General features: G+C 43.7%; 1 protein-coding gene across 1 annotated transcript; it reads left to right on the top strand.

Moving 5' to 3' along the window:
* The first annotated feature begins 6,381 nt into the window (after positions 1-6,381).
* LOC117741599 (solute carrier family 25 member 36-A-like) lies at positions 6,382-16,606 on the top strand. The gene is made up of 7 exons (XM_034548734.1): positions 6,382-6,898; positions 8,068-8,232; positions 10,936-11,013; positions 12,032-12,132; positions 13,984-14,050; positions 14,323-14,612; positions 15,045-16,606. The coding sequence occupies exons 1-7, from the start codon at positions 6,858-6,860 to the stop codon at positions 15,236-15,238; spliced, it is 936 nt and encodes a 311-aa protein (XP_034404625.1). The 5' UTR covers positions 6,382-6,857; the 3' UTR covers positions 15,239-16,606.
* Positions 16,607-17,486: the final 880 nt, after the last annotated feature.

Raw genomic sequence — 17,486 nt, 5'->3', positions numbered from 1 at the left:
AAAAAGAGATGCAAAGTGTCTACAAAGGGATGCAAAATAAAAAAAAGATACAAAATGTCTACAAAGAGATGCAAAATAACCAAATACAGTTTCAATCATCATTAAAAATCATTATTTTAAGCGGACAGAGTGTGAGTGCGTGTTGCTTTTTTCCGTAACACGGTGATTTTCATCGGTACAACCAGAGTCAGACATTTAAAATCCTACAAGCAGCTTAAATTTCAGTAATATTGGGAATTCATTAGATAAAAACATCACTGAAACACCTCCAGCTGTCTTCTGGCTTTGCAAAATGTGCAGCTTTAAAGTTACGGTCACTATAATCAGTGGCGTCCCGCCGCCGGCTGCTCGGGAGAGCCACCATGGTTTACAAGGACGTGGAGACGTGCCCTCGAAGGCTGAGGGAAAAGACGAGCTTATGGTGGCGCTTGGCTTTGGCTTTTTTTTTTTTTTCATTTGCGTTTCAGTTTGAGAGATGTTATTTATATTCTGTGAATGATTTCTGACATCAATAGCCACGGGGAATGAGCTATGCGTGAGGTTCAAACGCTCTTCTACTGTTCCAATCTGACAATGTTTCTCAAAAAAAATCTTTTCTTTTTCATCTTCCGACTCTATTTGGAGAGTTACCTCTGGAAAGCAACTCGATGTAGTAGTAAAGTGAACTCTTTAGCACAATTTTGTTGGATGAACGTTATTGATGCTCATCTGAGTAGTCGTCTGTTTGTAGTCTCTACTTTGTATTCTGTCAGTGCGGCACAAAGCGACGGTACCGTTCATTGGAAGTCAACCCGCCTGATGAATGTCCAATAATCACCCTCTTTTTGCTCTGGTTTTGGTCTCCACCAACTCCTAAAGGGCACATCTTGCTCGGTAAGTACACCAACGTTCACCGGCTAGCCGCTTCTTAGCTGAAACTCACCTTAGCTGCAAATTCAGGTGATCATTTTCTGCATAGTTCATCACTTTGAGGGGACCCCTTTCACATTGTTTTCTCTTTTTCTTTTCATACATCACTATTATTAGAAATATATGTTGGTTTGAGAGGAATAGTTTAACATTTTGGGAAAACAGACTTATGTGATTCCTGCTGAGTTGGATAAGAACATTGATACCACTCTCATATCCGTCCGATAAAAATAAAGCTAATCGCCAGCATACGCTTAGCTTAGCTTAGCATACAGACTGACAACATGGGGATACAGCTAGCATGGATAAAACCACACATTTACGTTTTTGTTTGTTTGTAAATGAAATACAAAGTTTTCATCGTTGAGATTTAGAGGCGTCGGTAGGCTGATCTTCTTATCTTTGGAGCGAGCCAGGCTAGCTTCTTCCACGTTAACAGCATGCTAAGCTAACCGCCTGCTGGCTCTAGCATCATATTGGACAGTTCATGTAAGGAACTCCATTTCCAGAAATGATGTTGCCCAATGATTGACCCAGACTCTCTCAAACCTCAGGACAAAACTCAAGACCGGGTGATTATTGATAATTGAATCCGACATCTCGAAGCCTTCAGTGGATCATTGTCCATCGGCTCCTCCCTCCTGTAGTAATGTCTGAAGGTACGGCAGTCATGTGAGCCGAGTCGCCGAACGTGCAACAACCACTTAACCTCACCTTCTTCCTTTTCACTCCGCTCGGCACCAGTAGAGGTCATGGGACAGGGAGGACGGCGGTGATGCGAGGTATTGGGCACGGCATGAGTGCCCAATAGCTCGCATAATGACTAGATATTAGCAGAGAAAACTGGACATCATGTTATCAAAAGATATTGGGGAGTGAGTGTCACGCCGGCGGCCGAAGGTAACACGTGAGCAGAGCACGGCCTTCCCTGTAATCACCGGCAGGTACGCTCACATGTCTCTCACACACACACACACACGAACCCTTGAGCCCTGGAACTGGTTAAAGTTTAACTGCTAGTTTCCAAATACATTTCACTTGTGTACACACCGGGTCGTCTCTCCTTCGCAAGCGAAAACACGAGAGTTCATGACTGCGCGAACAATTTCGGTACACGGCACAGAATCCCTTTCACATGCACGCGGTTAGGAGAGTGTTTGTTCTTATTAACAAAGGAAGAAAGCTTTCCTTTGCTTTATTATTCTCTTTTACATGTGTAACCATGCAGCACATCGTCGACCATTTGAATGAATTAGAACAATGAAAATTGAAAACACTGTTTGTGATTTTGTGGGTCTTTGAGTACTGAAAGATATTTCGCATTCATTCAAACAGGAAACAGGTATACAAGGTCCACAAAGTAGTCCCTCAATATGGTGACTGTGACGGATAGAACCTGCCGGGGATTACTTCACGGCGAGGGATTCCCCAAATCAATTTCCTTTATAAGGGAGCACCCTAATATGGTCGACACACGGGGTTACAGCAACCTCCATGTTTGACTCGAAGGGACGCACACCTTGTACAGCTCCAGCTGACTCATTCAAAGGGGGGTCAGACATACAGACACAAGCCTATTGGCATGTCAGCAATAACCTTTTTTTAAAAAGAAAAACGTCGAAAATTGCATGCAAGCCACTATAAAAGGAACTTTTATTCATTTCGGTGGCCTCTGTGTACAAAAGTAATATTGTGTCGGTGCACCAGAGACCCCCTTCCAGACTACATTCAACTGCAGCAGGGTCTTTCCCCGCATAGTCCTGGTTCTCTCTTTTCCTGACACGGTAGGCGGGTCGATGCCGGAGGCCGAGCAGAAGGAGGTTCCGGTGAATCGGCGTGACCTGGTCTGACCCCGGCGGCACCGAATGACTTCACAGAAACAGCCAATGTTCTCCCCGATGGTCTCGTCGACTCATAGGAGGTCGTATCGAGGCATCAGTGTTAAATTGAGACAGTTTTTTTTGCAACCACCTGAAAAGAGGCTAGAACGCGGTACTTTTGTGGAAACGGTGACGACCGCGGTAACGATAATGCTCAATGTTAAAACCCATTGAAACAGAGGTCGTAATGTACAGTCATTGATCTGAATTAGATCTGTCTGTTATGCTGTAATAGTTAAAACGTGCTAGCATTAGCCACAATGCATGTTTAGCATTCCCATAAAAATAAAAAAAAACATCAACAACAGACATCCTGGACCTGAAAAGTACAACTTGTCCAAAACATTGCTTTCATATACAGAATTCTCCGCCGCCGCTCTTGTTTGTGCTCAGAGGCCACCCCCCCCCCCCAAAAAAAGAGGGAATGTTTGCTCTCAAAGTTCAGACTAACATTTTTTATTTGACTGTGTTTCCAGAGATGTTGGGGCCTCCTCGGCGGCCAAAAACAAAACAAACACACCCAAAAATACACTTCCCTTCACAAACAGACGGACAAAATAACAACCTTCCCATTATTGCAAATGTTGCAGATGGGTTTACACCTGTAAACTACACTCACGCAGACTCACGAGTCACCGGAAAAGCTCGGTACCCTGAAAAATAGTTGAAACTGCCAATTCTTGTTAGGTTTTTGAGAGAAACAACAAACTCAAGACCGTTTTTCAGAGGTTTTCCCAATCAAGAACCTGGCCGTGAGAGCAGGAGCCTGTTACGTAACGGGTCGTAATGAGCGCCAACACAGAGCGAATCACAGCTTAACTACCTTACTGCGTATTAGAGCATTAGAGCGGCGGTTGTAGAGGAGGATGGAGGTATGCAGAGGATATTGGCTGGACCGGCTCATCGGCAGTTTGCACGCTATCCAGGGACACAGCAGGCCAAGGCTTAATATTACCCCAGAAACTATGAGGCTTGGCGGGGAGGTACGGTGAACATGTGCCGTTCAAATTATCTCAAGAGCTATATAGATAGCCACGAATGAACCCAATTGACTTTTTAGGTGATCTCGACTTTTCTTTTTGGCGCCACCGACAGATTGACTTTTATTTCTGGCCGTTAGCGAAATGTCTCGACAACGATCGGATGGATTGCCCACAGAATTTGGTGCCGATGTTCATGGTGCTAACGGCTTTAATTGCTCTTCATGTAAGTGCCATAATCCGGTCATTGTGCCAAGGTTGTAGGAGGACTAATGTTCTTATTCTCAGGCGATCGTACACAAAAGAAAACATCATTTCCATTTATGCCAATAAACCCACTCCTTTAATTTGCAAATAGCATACACGATAAGTACAACCTAATAAAACAGGGGTTGTTAGCATTTTTAACTTCGAGCATATTACCATCTTGATCTTGACGCTCAGCTTTGTTACGCCTCAAATCGCAAGTAAATGTGGTTGTAATGCAGATGGAAAATATGCAAAACTCAGATAAACTTCATAATTTTCCAGCCACTGGATATTGGATTCAAAGACATGCAGCTGTATGTAGTTTTCCATTTCAAGTTAAGCGCAGTTATTGGGTTTAGATTTTACGTCCCAAGAAAAAAATGGCATATTCTAAAAGGAAAATGTTCTTTTTCTCTCCAAGAAGTCTGTTTCAGAGAGCAGTAGCTATAAAGCCGTTGTTCTGGGTTTTACTACATACTTATTTTGGCTTTTTATGACTGATGATGATACGATAGGACAAGCATTTATATGAGCAAATAATCAAATTTTGCCCGTGATACCGTCGGGCAGACGGTAGCTAACGCGATTACACGAGAAACGGCGGCACATGATCTGGCCGGTTCAAACTGCATCTGTAATCATGAAATTGAGTGGCGCATTGCTGCCCCAAATTAGAAAACCTAATTTTCTGTTTTACGTTTGAGTCTCAAGTCTCAATTCACCTCCCCTCGATCTTTTCCTCTGACACACACACACACACACACACACACACACACATACTTGCCCATGCACAAAGAACCTCTGTAAGAAAATATTTGGGCCAAATATACCAAATGGATTGAGGTCAAATCAGTCTGCGGTTTGCAAAACTTTTTTTTTTTCTTCCAGTGTCTAAATTCATAATATCTTGCATGTCAAACATAAGCTTATATTTAAAGGCTGCAACAATCGTCCCTTTCTTTTAAAAAATGTTGTGAGTCCAGAAGTGTTACGTAACATGGGAGAGGCCAGTGCGGAGACATTTGTACCACATAGATAATTAAACTCATGGAGAATTTTGACAGTCATTCTGTAAATGTGGCCATGTGGCATGCACAAACTGGTTTTGTACCAACTGGGTAATCGCACAATTCTGCTTTCTTTAAATAGTCACATTATATATATATATATATATATATATATATATATAAATTGTCACGTTACATATATATCTATTTATATATGTTTATATATTTATATAAATATCTATATTTATAAATAGTCAGGTTATGTATATTTATATAAATATATATATATTTTTAAATAAAACTGCACTCTTGTGTACTGTACTGTACGTTATGAGACTATTGAGCAGCAGTTTGTGGCTTTTTATATTAATAAATAGTCATGTTTTATATATACATATCAATATATCAATATATATACTATATATATATATTATTTTTACTTATTACTGTGAGCAATGCTGCTGTAATCCTGTAATTTCCCCACTGAGGGACTAATAAAGGATTATCTTATCTTATCTTATCTTATATATTAATATATATACATATATATATTTATTTTTAAATAGTCACATTATATATATATATATATTTATATATATGTATATATATGGGCTGCACGGTGGTGTAGTGGCTAGCACTGTCGCCTCACAGCAAGAGGGCCGTGGGTTCAATTCCCGGTCGGAGCGGTCCTTCTGTGTGGAGTTTGCATGTTCTCCCCGTGGCAGCGTGGGTTCTCTCCGGGCTCTCCGGCTTCCTCCCACAGTCCAAAGACATGCTGCAGGTTAATTGATCTCTAAATGTCCCATAGGTGTGAATGTGAGAGTGAATGGTTGTATGTCCCTACATGTGCCCTCGATGGACTGGCGGCCTGTCCAGGGTGTCCCCTGCCTTCGCCCTATGTCAGCTGGGATAGGCTCCAGCGCCCCGCGACCCTAATGAGGATAAGCGGTATTGAAAATGGATGGATGGATGGATGGATGTATATATATTTATATAAATATATATACATTTATAAATATATATACATATATTTATAAATAGTTATATATATTTATATATATAAATATATATATTTATAAATAGTCACGTTATATATACATATTTATATATATATGTATATATACATATATATATCAATATATCTTCTTTTTTTAAATAGTCACGTTATATATAAATATAAATATGTATATATATATGTATCACATAATTTTGATTTTAATTTTGTCCCGCCGCGATTATCCGCTCCACCCCTTTCAAAATAAAAGCGACGTCACGTGACGGGGGCGGGCACGGGCAGGGGACCTCGGCCAATCAGCGCCTCTGTTTTGCGGCTTCCCATTCGCTGATAAACACAGCCTCCCCGGGACCGCAGGGGCTTCCAGAGAGAAGAAGAGAAGAAGAAGAGAAAAAAAAAAAAAGGAGGCGAGGCACGTCAACGTGACTGAGGCCGCGTTAGCGCACACGGCTGTTTATCGCTGCTCAAGAACGGATTTACACCGACCCGGCACCCCTCGCGCCGCAGTGAAAGCGTTCCTCCGTTTACAAAAACCGGGAGGCAAACATGTCGCCCTGACATCGACTTTTAATACCGGAAACCCCGTTAGCTTTGCTCGCGAATAGCTAGCTAGCTAGCTGTTACATACCCTCGGTTTTTCCTCCCCCCCCCCCCACCACCCTCCACGCAACTGACCTCCACCACAACACAGACTATCAGTTCCTCGCTAGGTTGGGGGTCACTAGTCTCTCGTGTCTTAACGTTCGCTTCCCACCCCCACCCACCACCACCCCCCACGCGTGGCGCCCCCGTGGACGGTTCCCGAATATGATCCACAATGAGTCAGAGAGACACCTTGGTTCATCTGTTCGCAGGAGGGTGAGTGGATGATTTTCTGCCCTTGTGCTTTTTTGAGACCAAGAAGGGGGAAACAAACAAAAAACGTTGCAACGGCTGAGCTAGCTATAGCTATTGCTAACCAGTTGTAGCTTCGCAGCGTGTGTGTGTGTGTATATATATGTGTGTGTGTGTGTGTGCTAGTGGGGGGGTTTGTTTAGTTTAGTGGTAACCTGAAGATTTTGCCTCCAGATGTCCGCTAAAGCCTGCGCCCAATGTCACAAGTTGCTCTGACGTTTCTATTACATATTAATTAAATGGCCGGTGGATGACGTTATGACTGTTTTGAGTGTGTACAAACTTTTCTTTCTTTTTTTTTTTTTAAACATTAGCTCATCTGTGTTATGGTCGCACGCTGGATTTTCTAGAAGCGTCAAAGTGCACTAAAACAAATCAGTCTGCCACTTTCTTTTTATTTCTTCTTTTTTTTTAAAGGTTTAATCGGAAAAACAAAAGGGACACGTGCAACAGCATCCCCGTGTTTTGACAACCCCCCCCTCACCAGCCCACCCCCCTGTACTGTAGCTGTAGCTGACCCCAGATCAGGACTTTGTATTTCTGCCGATTGAAAATTAACCTTGTCTAAAGATAACTACTGTCGCTCTCGCCTTTTGATGTCCTCTGGCCCTGCCCAGGCCCGTCCCAGTCGGATACCAGTGCACTCACCTGTCCCTCAAGTGCTCTCTCTCTCTCTCCTATCAGTTCTCTCTACACGTGACACCTGAGAAATACCTGAGTTGGTTATCCACTGATGCACCGGCTGCAACATTGTTTGTAAAGGGCGTTAAGTTATGCTTCAGATCTCTTGAAAACTTTTACTAATTGAAGGCCTGACTCTGGGACTGTTCTGGGATTCCCGTTTGGTTCATTTGTATATATATATATGCATACATCTGTGCTGTGTCACTGAACAGAAAAGCTTGTTGTTATTTCCCCCTTAAAAAAACAATACGCATTCCTGACTGGCTCTCTGTTCCCACGCTGCTGTTTTCCCAGTCTACATGCCGGGGATCCCTAAAATTCCACCAAACGCGCGTACGACCACCCGGACCGCTGTCGACGTCCTACGAGGACCCTAAAGTTCAAGTCTTGTTGTTGTTTGCTATGTCACCTCCACCTTTTTTTTTTTTTCTTCTTGTCTCTCCTGCCAGATGTGGGGGCACGGTCGGAGCCATATTGACTTGTCCCCTGGAAGTGGTGAAGACCCGCCTGCAGTCGTCCTCCATCACCCTCTATGTGTCTGAGGTTCAGCTCAGCACCGTCAACGGGGGCGGTGTGGCCCGCATGGCCCCGCCGGGCCCCCTGCACTGCCTCAAGTGGGTATCCAACAGCATCACTGTCGTATCGATATATATATCTGTGTTTGTACATATCTGTGAAAAATGTTTCTACGGGAGCAACGGGAAATGCTAAATTGCGTGCAGCAAATTTAGGGCCGCACAATTAATCAAATGTTAATCTCCGTCACGATTTTTTGGCTTTTCACAAATTAATGAACACTATCATCCGCGATATTGGAATTTTAAATGCGTGCATATAAAGTAAAGTGCTTACTAAACTAACAGCCAAACACCGGGGGGTTGGGGGGGGGTTGAGATTTCTTTTGGCTTCACTTTTGATGAGCTGTCATACAGTTGCATGCACACCACACCCAACAGCGGCAGCCCAGTGAGAAAACTCTCCTGAATGTTGCAGAGAAGAGTAATACTACTCTCTTTCCCCATCTCCTGTTGCATTGCGCAACAGAGAGAAAACTAAAATGCACTGAAATTAGGTGAAGAAAAACCTTATTTTAAGTCTTATTTTGCAGGAAAGTGCTCTTGTTTATACAAATGTTTTTAACATTGTACACAATGCCTGAACTTGACATTGATGGCTTATGGGGATTATTTGAGTTTTCACCAAAATGAGCCGTGGTTCCTTCATCAGCAGGCAATATGTTGTTGTTTTTGAGTCTGGCTGATGTCCCTCTGGAAAGGCCAGTCTCTCCCTGTAACCCAACTCGTTACACTTTTTGGGGGGGGGGGGGTTGATTTCTCAAGACTACAGTGTGTGCTTTGACAGGCCTCCTTCCTATGTTTATGTCCGCTTAGTCGAGTACTATTTGGATTTGGTTGTGATGTAAGGAAATAAGAGCTGCTGCGTAAGGAAGTGAACGGCTGTGGCTCCTCGAACGAGAACAGAACATGTCCTGGCTGCTCTGAGCCGGTGGAAAAAGCTTGTTCGATGGCACCGCGCCGCTTCTAACATTCACAAAGTGCCAATCACTGTTCACGGTAGAGACGTAGTTAGGTCGACTGGCGGTATCATCCCAGCGTAATGCTTTTCGCCATATTTCCTCCACTCCTGTGGAACGCATTGCTGCAACCGAATGCTAGAAGTCTCCGCAGCCAACGTTACAGTGTTTTCATTTGCTGGCATCCTGGCTGAGATTAAAACACCTTGCAGGAAAACCCAGGTGGCAGACGCGTATATTTTTTTATGTAGTCATATTGCAGGTATTGGTGGACAGGGTGAGGTCAGCGAGGCTGGGAGTGGCGATTTCAAAATGGTTATTTGGCCAGACTCCGCCCCCTAAGGAGAGCACACATGGATCCCGTAAGAGAAAATGCACAACAGGATGCGTTTCTCTCCCCCACACACACACTTTTTTTTCTTCTTTTTCCTGGAAATGTGTGTGTTCGTGTTTTCTAGAGAGTCGATTGTCTTGCTCGATTGTAAGCCTGGAAGGCGTCAAACGAGGACGCGGCGCAGCTCGTTTTAAGTCGAATTCCTTCGTCATTGTGACTACAGGTGACACCCAAAAAGCTAAAAGGCAAAACGTTTAATTCATTCTAATTATTAATATGACAAACGGTTCTTTTTTTAATTACTTCACATGACGGAGCTTGCCAATGTAAAATAATTAAATAAAGATAATCATCCTATTTGTTTTGTCTACCGGCCCAGTTTCAAGAACAGGAAACTTTGCTACCGCGATAAAACGCTCGTAAAACATTCGTATTACTTGTATTTGTCACTTAATTTATTTATTTTTTATTATTTTTTTATCACCGCTTATTATCAACATTTAAGTCAACAACCATTTCCAACCTGCGGCGGCTCACCGCGTTGCTTTGTTCACGATGATCCAAAAAATATTTTATTTGAATACAAAATGTACAGAATAAAGTAGTCGGTTCAATTTAAATGAGTCGGCGGCCAAGGCCCCCCCCCCCCCCACACACACACACACACTTTTTTTTTCTATTCCGAGACGCCCGCTGGTTCTAGAGCTTTGAATGCAGGCTAAAGGTCCTCACGTGGCTTCTCTTTAAAGCTCGGGGATTATTCTGTGTTTGCTTGGTGTCATGGCAACCTGCACACTACATGCACGTAGTAAATATTAAATTTAAACTTTGGCTTGACGTCGGCGCTGGGGTGGGGGTACGAGACGTCTCGTACGAGTTCTCGAAGTCTAAGAAAAGTGTCGACTCCGTTTACTTTCCACGTAACGCATTTTTAAAGCCGCTTTTTCTTTAAAAAAAAAAAAATGGTGAAACCTGCGTGGTCACCCTCCGTGCTTACTCTCTCTCAGCCGTCTTCTTCTTCTTCACTGCCTTTTGTTGGCGCCGTCGGTGTGTTTCTCCGACCAGCTGTCGAGTGGTAGAACAGTGTGAAGCCGTTGGCTACAATGTGTCCAAAGCGAGGCCACATTTCACTCCTGTAGATGCTGAGAACTCGTCGTCTCGAATGCAATAAAACACTCACAAGTAAAGACGGGAAACCGGCAGCAGTGACCACAAGAACTCGATAATCAATGAAAGATACTCGACTAGAAACCGCCAAAGGGGAACCCTCTTTTTAAAAATAGTGTTTCTTACTCTGGACCTCAGTGTTGAACTGACATCACCATCCCGGTTGGCCAAACGTGTACGTTATAACACTGGTAGAAGAAGAAAAAGCAACCTCCAGTAATGCCACTAAAACGTGGTCTTCTCAGTTATAATTTACCTTTTCTTTTTTTTTTGTCTCTTCAGGTTGATATTGGAGAAAGAAGGACCTCGCTCTCTCTTCAGGGGCTTGGGGCCGAACTTGGTGGGCGTGGCACCTTCCAGGTAAGTCTCCTCTATGCGTGTACCTAATTTTTTTGTGCCGTCTTAAAAGAAAGACGTTCCTTTTCAAATAGTCGGCAATTAGTTTCGTAATCGGGGCTCTTAATTTCGCCCGTTTGTGTGCTTTAGCCGAGCTGGTTGTATCGCCGCGGCAACATTGTTGCAATGTTAGCGATTCCCGTCCGTGGTCCTTTTTGTAAGGCTCGACTTTAAATTCAAGAGAGCCTAAGCTGGAGTTTCACGGGGTCTCGAGGCGCCGTCGCTCAGCCGCCACATTACACGGACGGCGAGTACGTAATGAACCATAACAAGCTTAGATATCAGCTGTTCTTTTTCAGTTTTTTTGGGGGGCATTATGTAAACCACCACCATCAAGGGACCCTTTGAGGAACACAGCAACCGCCTTTGGGTGGGTGTGTGGGGGGGGGGGACGCCGTAATCGACCGTGCGGGTAAAGGTAACGACCTACGAGTCTCCGATCATTAATCTAGCCCCGCGCGGTAATGGCGGTGGCTAATGGCGGCGGAAGAGCACGGTTGCCGAGCGCATGTTAAGTGTTTTTCTTGTTGTTGTTTTTGTCGGTCCGCTGACGAAAGGCCTCCCGAGCCTGTGACGCACGTTTTCCAGACGAAACGCCGTCTTCTGGCGTGACCGATGAGCCTCTGAGCGTCACTAACCGAGCCGGACGACGCACATCGGACAAATGAACCAAGAAGGCACATCGTGCTCTTAACGGGGTGGAGAAGGAAAAAAAACATGAACATGATCATTACGACCCTCTTCTTCTTCTTTTTTTTTAAAATTTAAATTGGTGAAAATAAGGTTATTAGAGAGAATAAACAAAGACGTGCTGTTTCTTCACGCTTAATGCTTCATTAAGCCGAACGTGACGTCAATTTAATGCACTGCGTTGCAACCGGAGGCACATTTTCTTCGCTTTAAAAAAAAAAAAAAAAAACACTCTTTCTGTAACAGATACTCACCTTTTTCCTCTTTTTTTTTTTTTTTTTTTTTTTAAAAGAGCAATCTACTTCGCTGCCTACTCGACGGCCAAAGAGAAGCTGAACGGTGTGTTGGAGCCCGACTCCACACAGGTGCACATGGTGTCGGCAGGAATGGCAGGTAACTATATATAAGTGTGTGTTTGTGTGTGTGTGCACAGCAACGGGGATGCTTGCCTTTTGCTCGGCAGTGGTTGAACTGGTTTGTACTGATTTTCTCTTTTCGACTTCCCACGAACCCTTTTGTATTCACTACACACTTCACCTTCTCGGTGTTATTATGGTAAACTAATTAATCGTCTTTAAACTTTTAAATAAATAAACATCCTTTCGGGAAGAAACTAAACTGGAGCAATATTTACGTGTTTAATTTACTCCCGAATGTGGTTTAAAAACTAAATATATAATTCCTCTGAAAACTCACTAGAACCTCTCTTGAAACGGCTTAATTAAAACAAAAAAGCCCGATTTAAATACCGTTCGGTGACTCGATGGACGCTTTGTGTGTCAAAGGTAGACGAGCTGTCACCGTGACAACCCCCCCCCCCCCCCCCGTGCCCTCCTGTGTGTATTTAAAGCGTCTATTTATACCCGTGTGGGCGAGTCTCTGGACCGGGGTTCACGGTGCCGCTTTTAGACGTGACGAGGAGTCGACAGCGGAAGGATTATTCTGGTCTGTGCGACGACGTGTGATACCGACGGCCGACCTTTGAGCTAGTTTCTACTGCGAGGGGGGGGGTTAATTTTTTATATAGGTACAGAAAAAAAAGTAATCAGATTACCCATAGAATTGGTAAAAAGGGGGAATAAAGTTATAAAGTTAGAGGGTTATCCATCGTACATTTTGGCGTTTATTTTATGCGCGACTTGACGCAATGCATCATGGTTAGCACACTTTCCAGATTATTCTTTTTGTCGTGTGTCGGGGAACCCGTCTTCAAATTCCATGACCAAAACAGAATTCGATTTTTGGAGGTCAAAGGTCACCGCGACTTCGCTTGACATGTTGTTGTTTTCTTTTTTTTTGGGCCATGACTCAAGAATTCATGATGATTACAACGATTTAACGTCTTTTTTTAATTGCATAAAAACCACAAGGCCACACTATACTGGTTTAACGGGTTATTACTATTTAATACCTCTCATCCAATTTTATTCTCAGAACTCCCTAAATAACTAAAATTGGCATTATCCAATAATAATGCAGTAAAATGCACCTAAATATCGTATGAAAGAGTATTCTTTCTGCAGAGAATACACGAGTTATAAATGACATTACTAACTAGTTTTAACTGCTTTACGTACAGTCAGCTGTCAGCAAGTTCTGATGCTCAAATCTTTTAATATGACTCATTTAAAAGTGAACGGGGTCATTTTAAAGGGCGGAGCTTCAACTACACACCAATTTACTTCACAGTCCACGATTCAACATAACCGCTGGTTCAATCTTTAACGTGTTGGATATGCGTTTAACATTTTTTTATTGTAAGTTAACCAATAACTAGAGCTGTCAAATAAAAAGGCGAAAGTACAATATTTTTTATTTTTTTATTTTTTTGAGGTTGAAATATGCTTTGTCATTTCTTGTGAGGAGGAGGAGTGAAAGCTTATAAAGTTATTTATTTATATATATATATATATATATATATATATACACATATACAAAAACTATAGTTTGTTTTTATTAATTATAGAACCAGAATAAAGACAATTATTGACATTGTACTGCTATTATACCGGTTATAACAATATCAAACTATATACAAATATATACTGTCATGTGTCGGCCCACGTTGAGGTAAATTAATTGGAGAACTGGACGAGTCTTTCAACATCACACGTTTTGTTGTTTTTAAATTACTTTAAAATAGACTTATTTGTATTCAATGCATTGAGTTGCTCCCCTACTAGCACACACGCAACATTTCTACACAATATTTATATCTTTTTATTTTTGGTTTCCTTCCTGCAGGTTTTACAGCCATCACAGCGACCAATCCCATATGGCTCATAAAGACTCGCCTGCAGCTGGACGCCAGGTAAACGTGACCCCCGTGAAGAGAGCGCCACAAAGTTCTGTTCCCCATGGATCCCCCTTTTTCATGAGCTCGTACTGTAGCTCCAAAGTATTTGATGCACCGTGCACACTTGTGCTGTTTTTACATGCAAACGTCGGTGAGCCGGAGCAGAAACGGGTCCTTCTGATGGTATCGTGTTTCCTGACCTGACATTTCGTCTGCAAAAGTGAGGTGTTTTTTTTTTTTTTTTTTTACTCTATTTTAAAAAGAACTCTTTTTCTCCTTTTTCTTAGGAATCGGGGCGAGCGGCGGATGAGCGCGTTCGAGTGCGTGCGGCGGGTGTATCAGACGGACGGCGTGCGGGGCTTCTACCGGGGAATGTCGGCGTCCTACGCCGGCATCTCAGAGACTGTGATCCACTTTGTGATCTATGAAAACATCAAACGGCGCCTCCTGGAGGCCAAGGCGCCGCAGAACATGGACGAGGAGGAGGAGACGTCCAAAGACGCGTCGGACTTCATCGGGATGATGCTCGCCGCCGCCACCTCCAAGACCTGTGCCACGACTATCGCTTATCCTCATGGTACGGGTTCGAGCCGGGTCAGAGGCGCTCCAAGACCTGAACCAGGTTACGGGGCGCCTCTAATACGGCCTTAAGATATGCGTCATGAGTGGACTCGTGTGACTAAACGGACGCAGGCTGAGAAACGTCCCGAAAAGACAGTTATGTCAAACTAGATTATACAAAATAGTTTTATGTCATTTATTCTCTGTAGTTTGTGTTTTTAGAAAAGGGTTTAATCGATAAACAATAGCGATCATATTGCACCCGTACAGGGTCAGTCGTATACAACTGTTAAAAAGAGAATAATAATATTTATATATTTAGATTTTTGGGGATCCAGTACTCTGTATCTGTTATTTAAAGGGAACTCCTGCAGTTAGCCGATATTTAGCTAACTGACGTGCCGCTTTTTTAACGTTTTTTTTTCCTTTTTTCCTCGCCCCGTTGCAGAAGTGATCCGGACCCGGCTACGCGAGGAGGGCACCAAGTACAACTCCTTCTTCCAGACTCTAACCACGGTGCCCAAGGAGGAGGGCTACCGCGCGCTGTACCGGGGCCTCACCACCCACCTGGTGCGACAGATCCCCAACACCGCCATCATGATGTGCACCTACGAGCTGGTGGTCTACCTCCTGAACGGTTAAAGCCTCCCCTCTTCCCCCCCCCCCCCCCCCCCCCCGCGCCCCACCTACCCTGCCCCCACCCCCTTGTTCGGAGATGGAGAGAGAAGAAGAACGAGAGCCAACTGCACACCAGCCTGCTCGCCAGAAGAGGACGGAGACGCCGCCGTGACCTTTTGTTTCTGTGATGCGAGTTCCAGTTTTTTGTTCTGTGACTAAAAGGGTCTGGCACAGCAGGGGGGGGGGGGGGGGGGGGGATCGTGATGTTCCTCACATTGGTTTGGGGACCGAGGGCAAAGAAATGGGTTTCCCTATTTATAGTTTTATTCCATCCTTTTTGGGTTTCTTTTCTTCCTCTGTTGGCTTCTGGAAGCAGGAAGTTACAGTATATTCTGCCTCTTAACAATACTAATAATGACAAAGTACAGTAATTCCAATCCTTACTACCTAGTGCATATAAGAACCTCCTCTTTTCAAAAAGTATTTCATTAGTATCGTGCAGTATTTCCCCCCCCCCTCCCAGAGTACCACCAGAGGGCCGGAAATACAAAGATTCAAGGATCTGACGAGGGAGCGCTCTCAAGGAACCGGGTGCTTTAGCTAGAACAGAGGGGTGGAGAACGTTGGGGGAGGGGGAGGGGAACACACACGGGTTCTGGAGAAGGAGAGTCGTACACTGGTTTCATGCGATTGCAGTTCAAAGGTGCCCCCCCCCCCCCAAAAAAAAGAAATTACTTAGCTGAAGGGGTACACATTCTTTAAAAAAAGGTCCCCAAACTAAGCCAGAAAACAAAAATTTTAACTACTGGAATGTAAATAAACAGGTGGAACACTGACCCCCACCCCCCCCCCCCCACGTCGTGAATTAAAAAAATAAATAAAAATAGATGTGATTTAACATATTTTAACAAACGGATATGAAGAGGAGCGATTCACCGGATAGACATCACCTTTTGATTATAGCCCCTTTTTTTTTTTTTTTTGTCTTTCTCCAGAATCCTCATCTCATGTTGTTGTTGTTGTGTGTGTTTTTGTTTTTGTTTACAGGCGAGGACAATCCTCTTGAGTTTAAACTCCTCCTGGAAACGTTGTTCTCACAGTTAAGCTAGAAGTGGCCGGAACTACGCTCTTCATAAGTGCCCATTGATTCAATGCAAACACACCGGGACTATTTTATTGGTTTCATCCGCGTGTTGTTCTTCTTTTTATCTTACGTCACGTTTCACCCGTCGCCTCCTTCCTCTTTAAACACCTGGCGAGGTGAACCCTCCCCTCCGTCGTCCTCGCTTCCTCGTGAGGTTCTTTTTATCTTTCTCCCCTCCCTCTGGAGCTGTTGACCCTCACACACACACACACACACACACACACACACACACACACACACAGGATCTTATCAGAGATGATGGTGAGGGGGGGGGCGGGGGAGCAGTTGACACTCTTGATGTAGTGAAGTCTGGAGTCCTTGGGGTGCTTGTTAGCTAGTGATGGGGGCTGGCTTCATGTTTGTTTTGTTTTAAGGAGTCATTTCACTCAAATTCCCACAATGCATTTAGGTGAGACGAGCCTGTAACTATAATGGTGCAATGCACCTCTTTCACTCGTATCAGTGTCCGCCATGCGACTCATTATTCCCAGCATCCAGCGGTTATTCTTTTGCACCCACATGTTTGCGTCGTGTATGTATGTATGTATGTATCTGTGTGTGTGTGTGACAGTAGGGAGTGTGTATGGGCTCAGAGTATTGGCTGCAAACAGTGTTTTTATCTTTTTAAATAAATCGTTGCCTTTTCCTGACGTCCCTGTTTAGTTTTTTTTTCCTTCCACGTTGGACCGGTGAACCCTCTGTGGGCGGGGCTTACCCCATCGGTGGGCGGGGCTTAGCCCTGTCAGTTCTCTCATACCTGTTTTTGTAAAAACGAGGAGGAAAAGAAAAAAAAAAGCCAATAAAATGGATTTCAAGTGCAAAAAGTACGTTGTAAGTGTCGGGAACTCTGTCGTCTTCGTGCCTTGTGTTTCCAATTGGAGCTGCTCATCCTTCCTGTCCTAAGCCCCTCCCACCAGACGAGCACAGGCACATATGCACGTGATCCACAATCATTACATAAATGTACCTTTTTTTTATTTATATCAAACTGACTGAATGAGGGTCCTGAGGACAAAGCGTGTGGTGCAGATTGTAGAAAGCCCTCAGAGTTTAAATTATATTTAATTCAATAAAATCAGGAGCGTGACATGAACATCGGGTAAAATTAATAAAAGATGTTCTTGTACT

This window comes from Cyclopterus lumpus, chromosome 13, assembly GCF_009769545.1.
Source record: "Cyclopterus lumpus isolate fCycLum1 chromosome 13, fCycLum1.pri, whole genome shotgun sequence".
Taxonomy (NCBI): domain Eukaryota; kingdom Metazoa; phylum Chordata; class Actinopteri; order Perciformes; family Cyclopteridae; genus Cyclopterus; species Cyclopterus lumpus.
The sequence above is the reverse complement of the archived record's forward strand: the minus strand, read 5'-3'. Positions and strand labels throughout refer to the sequence as shown.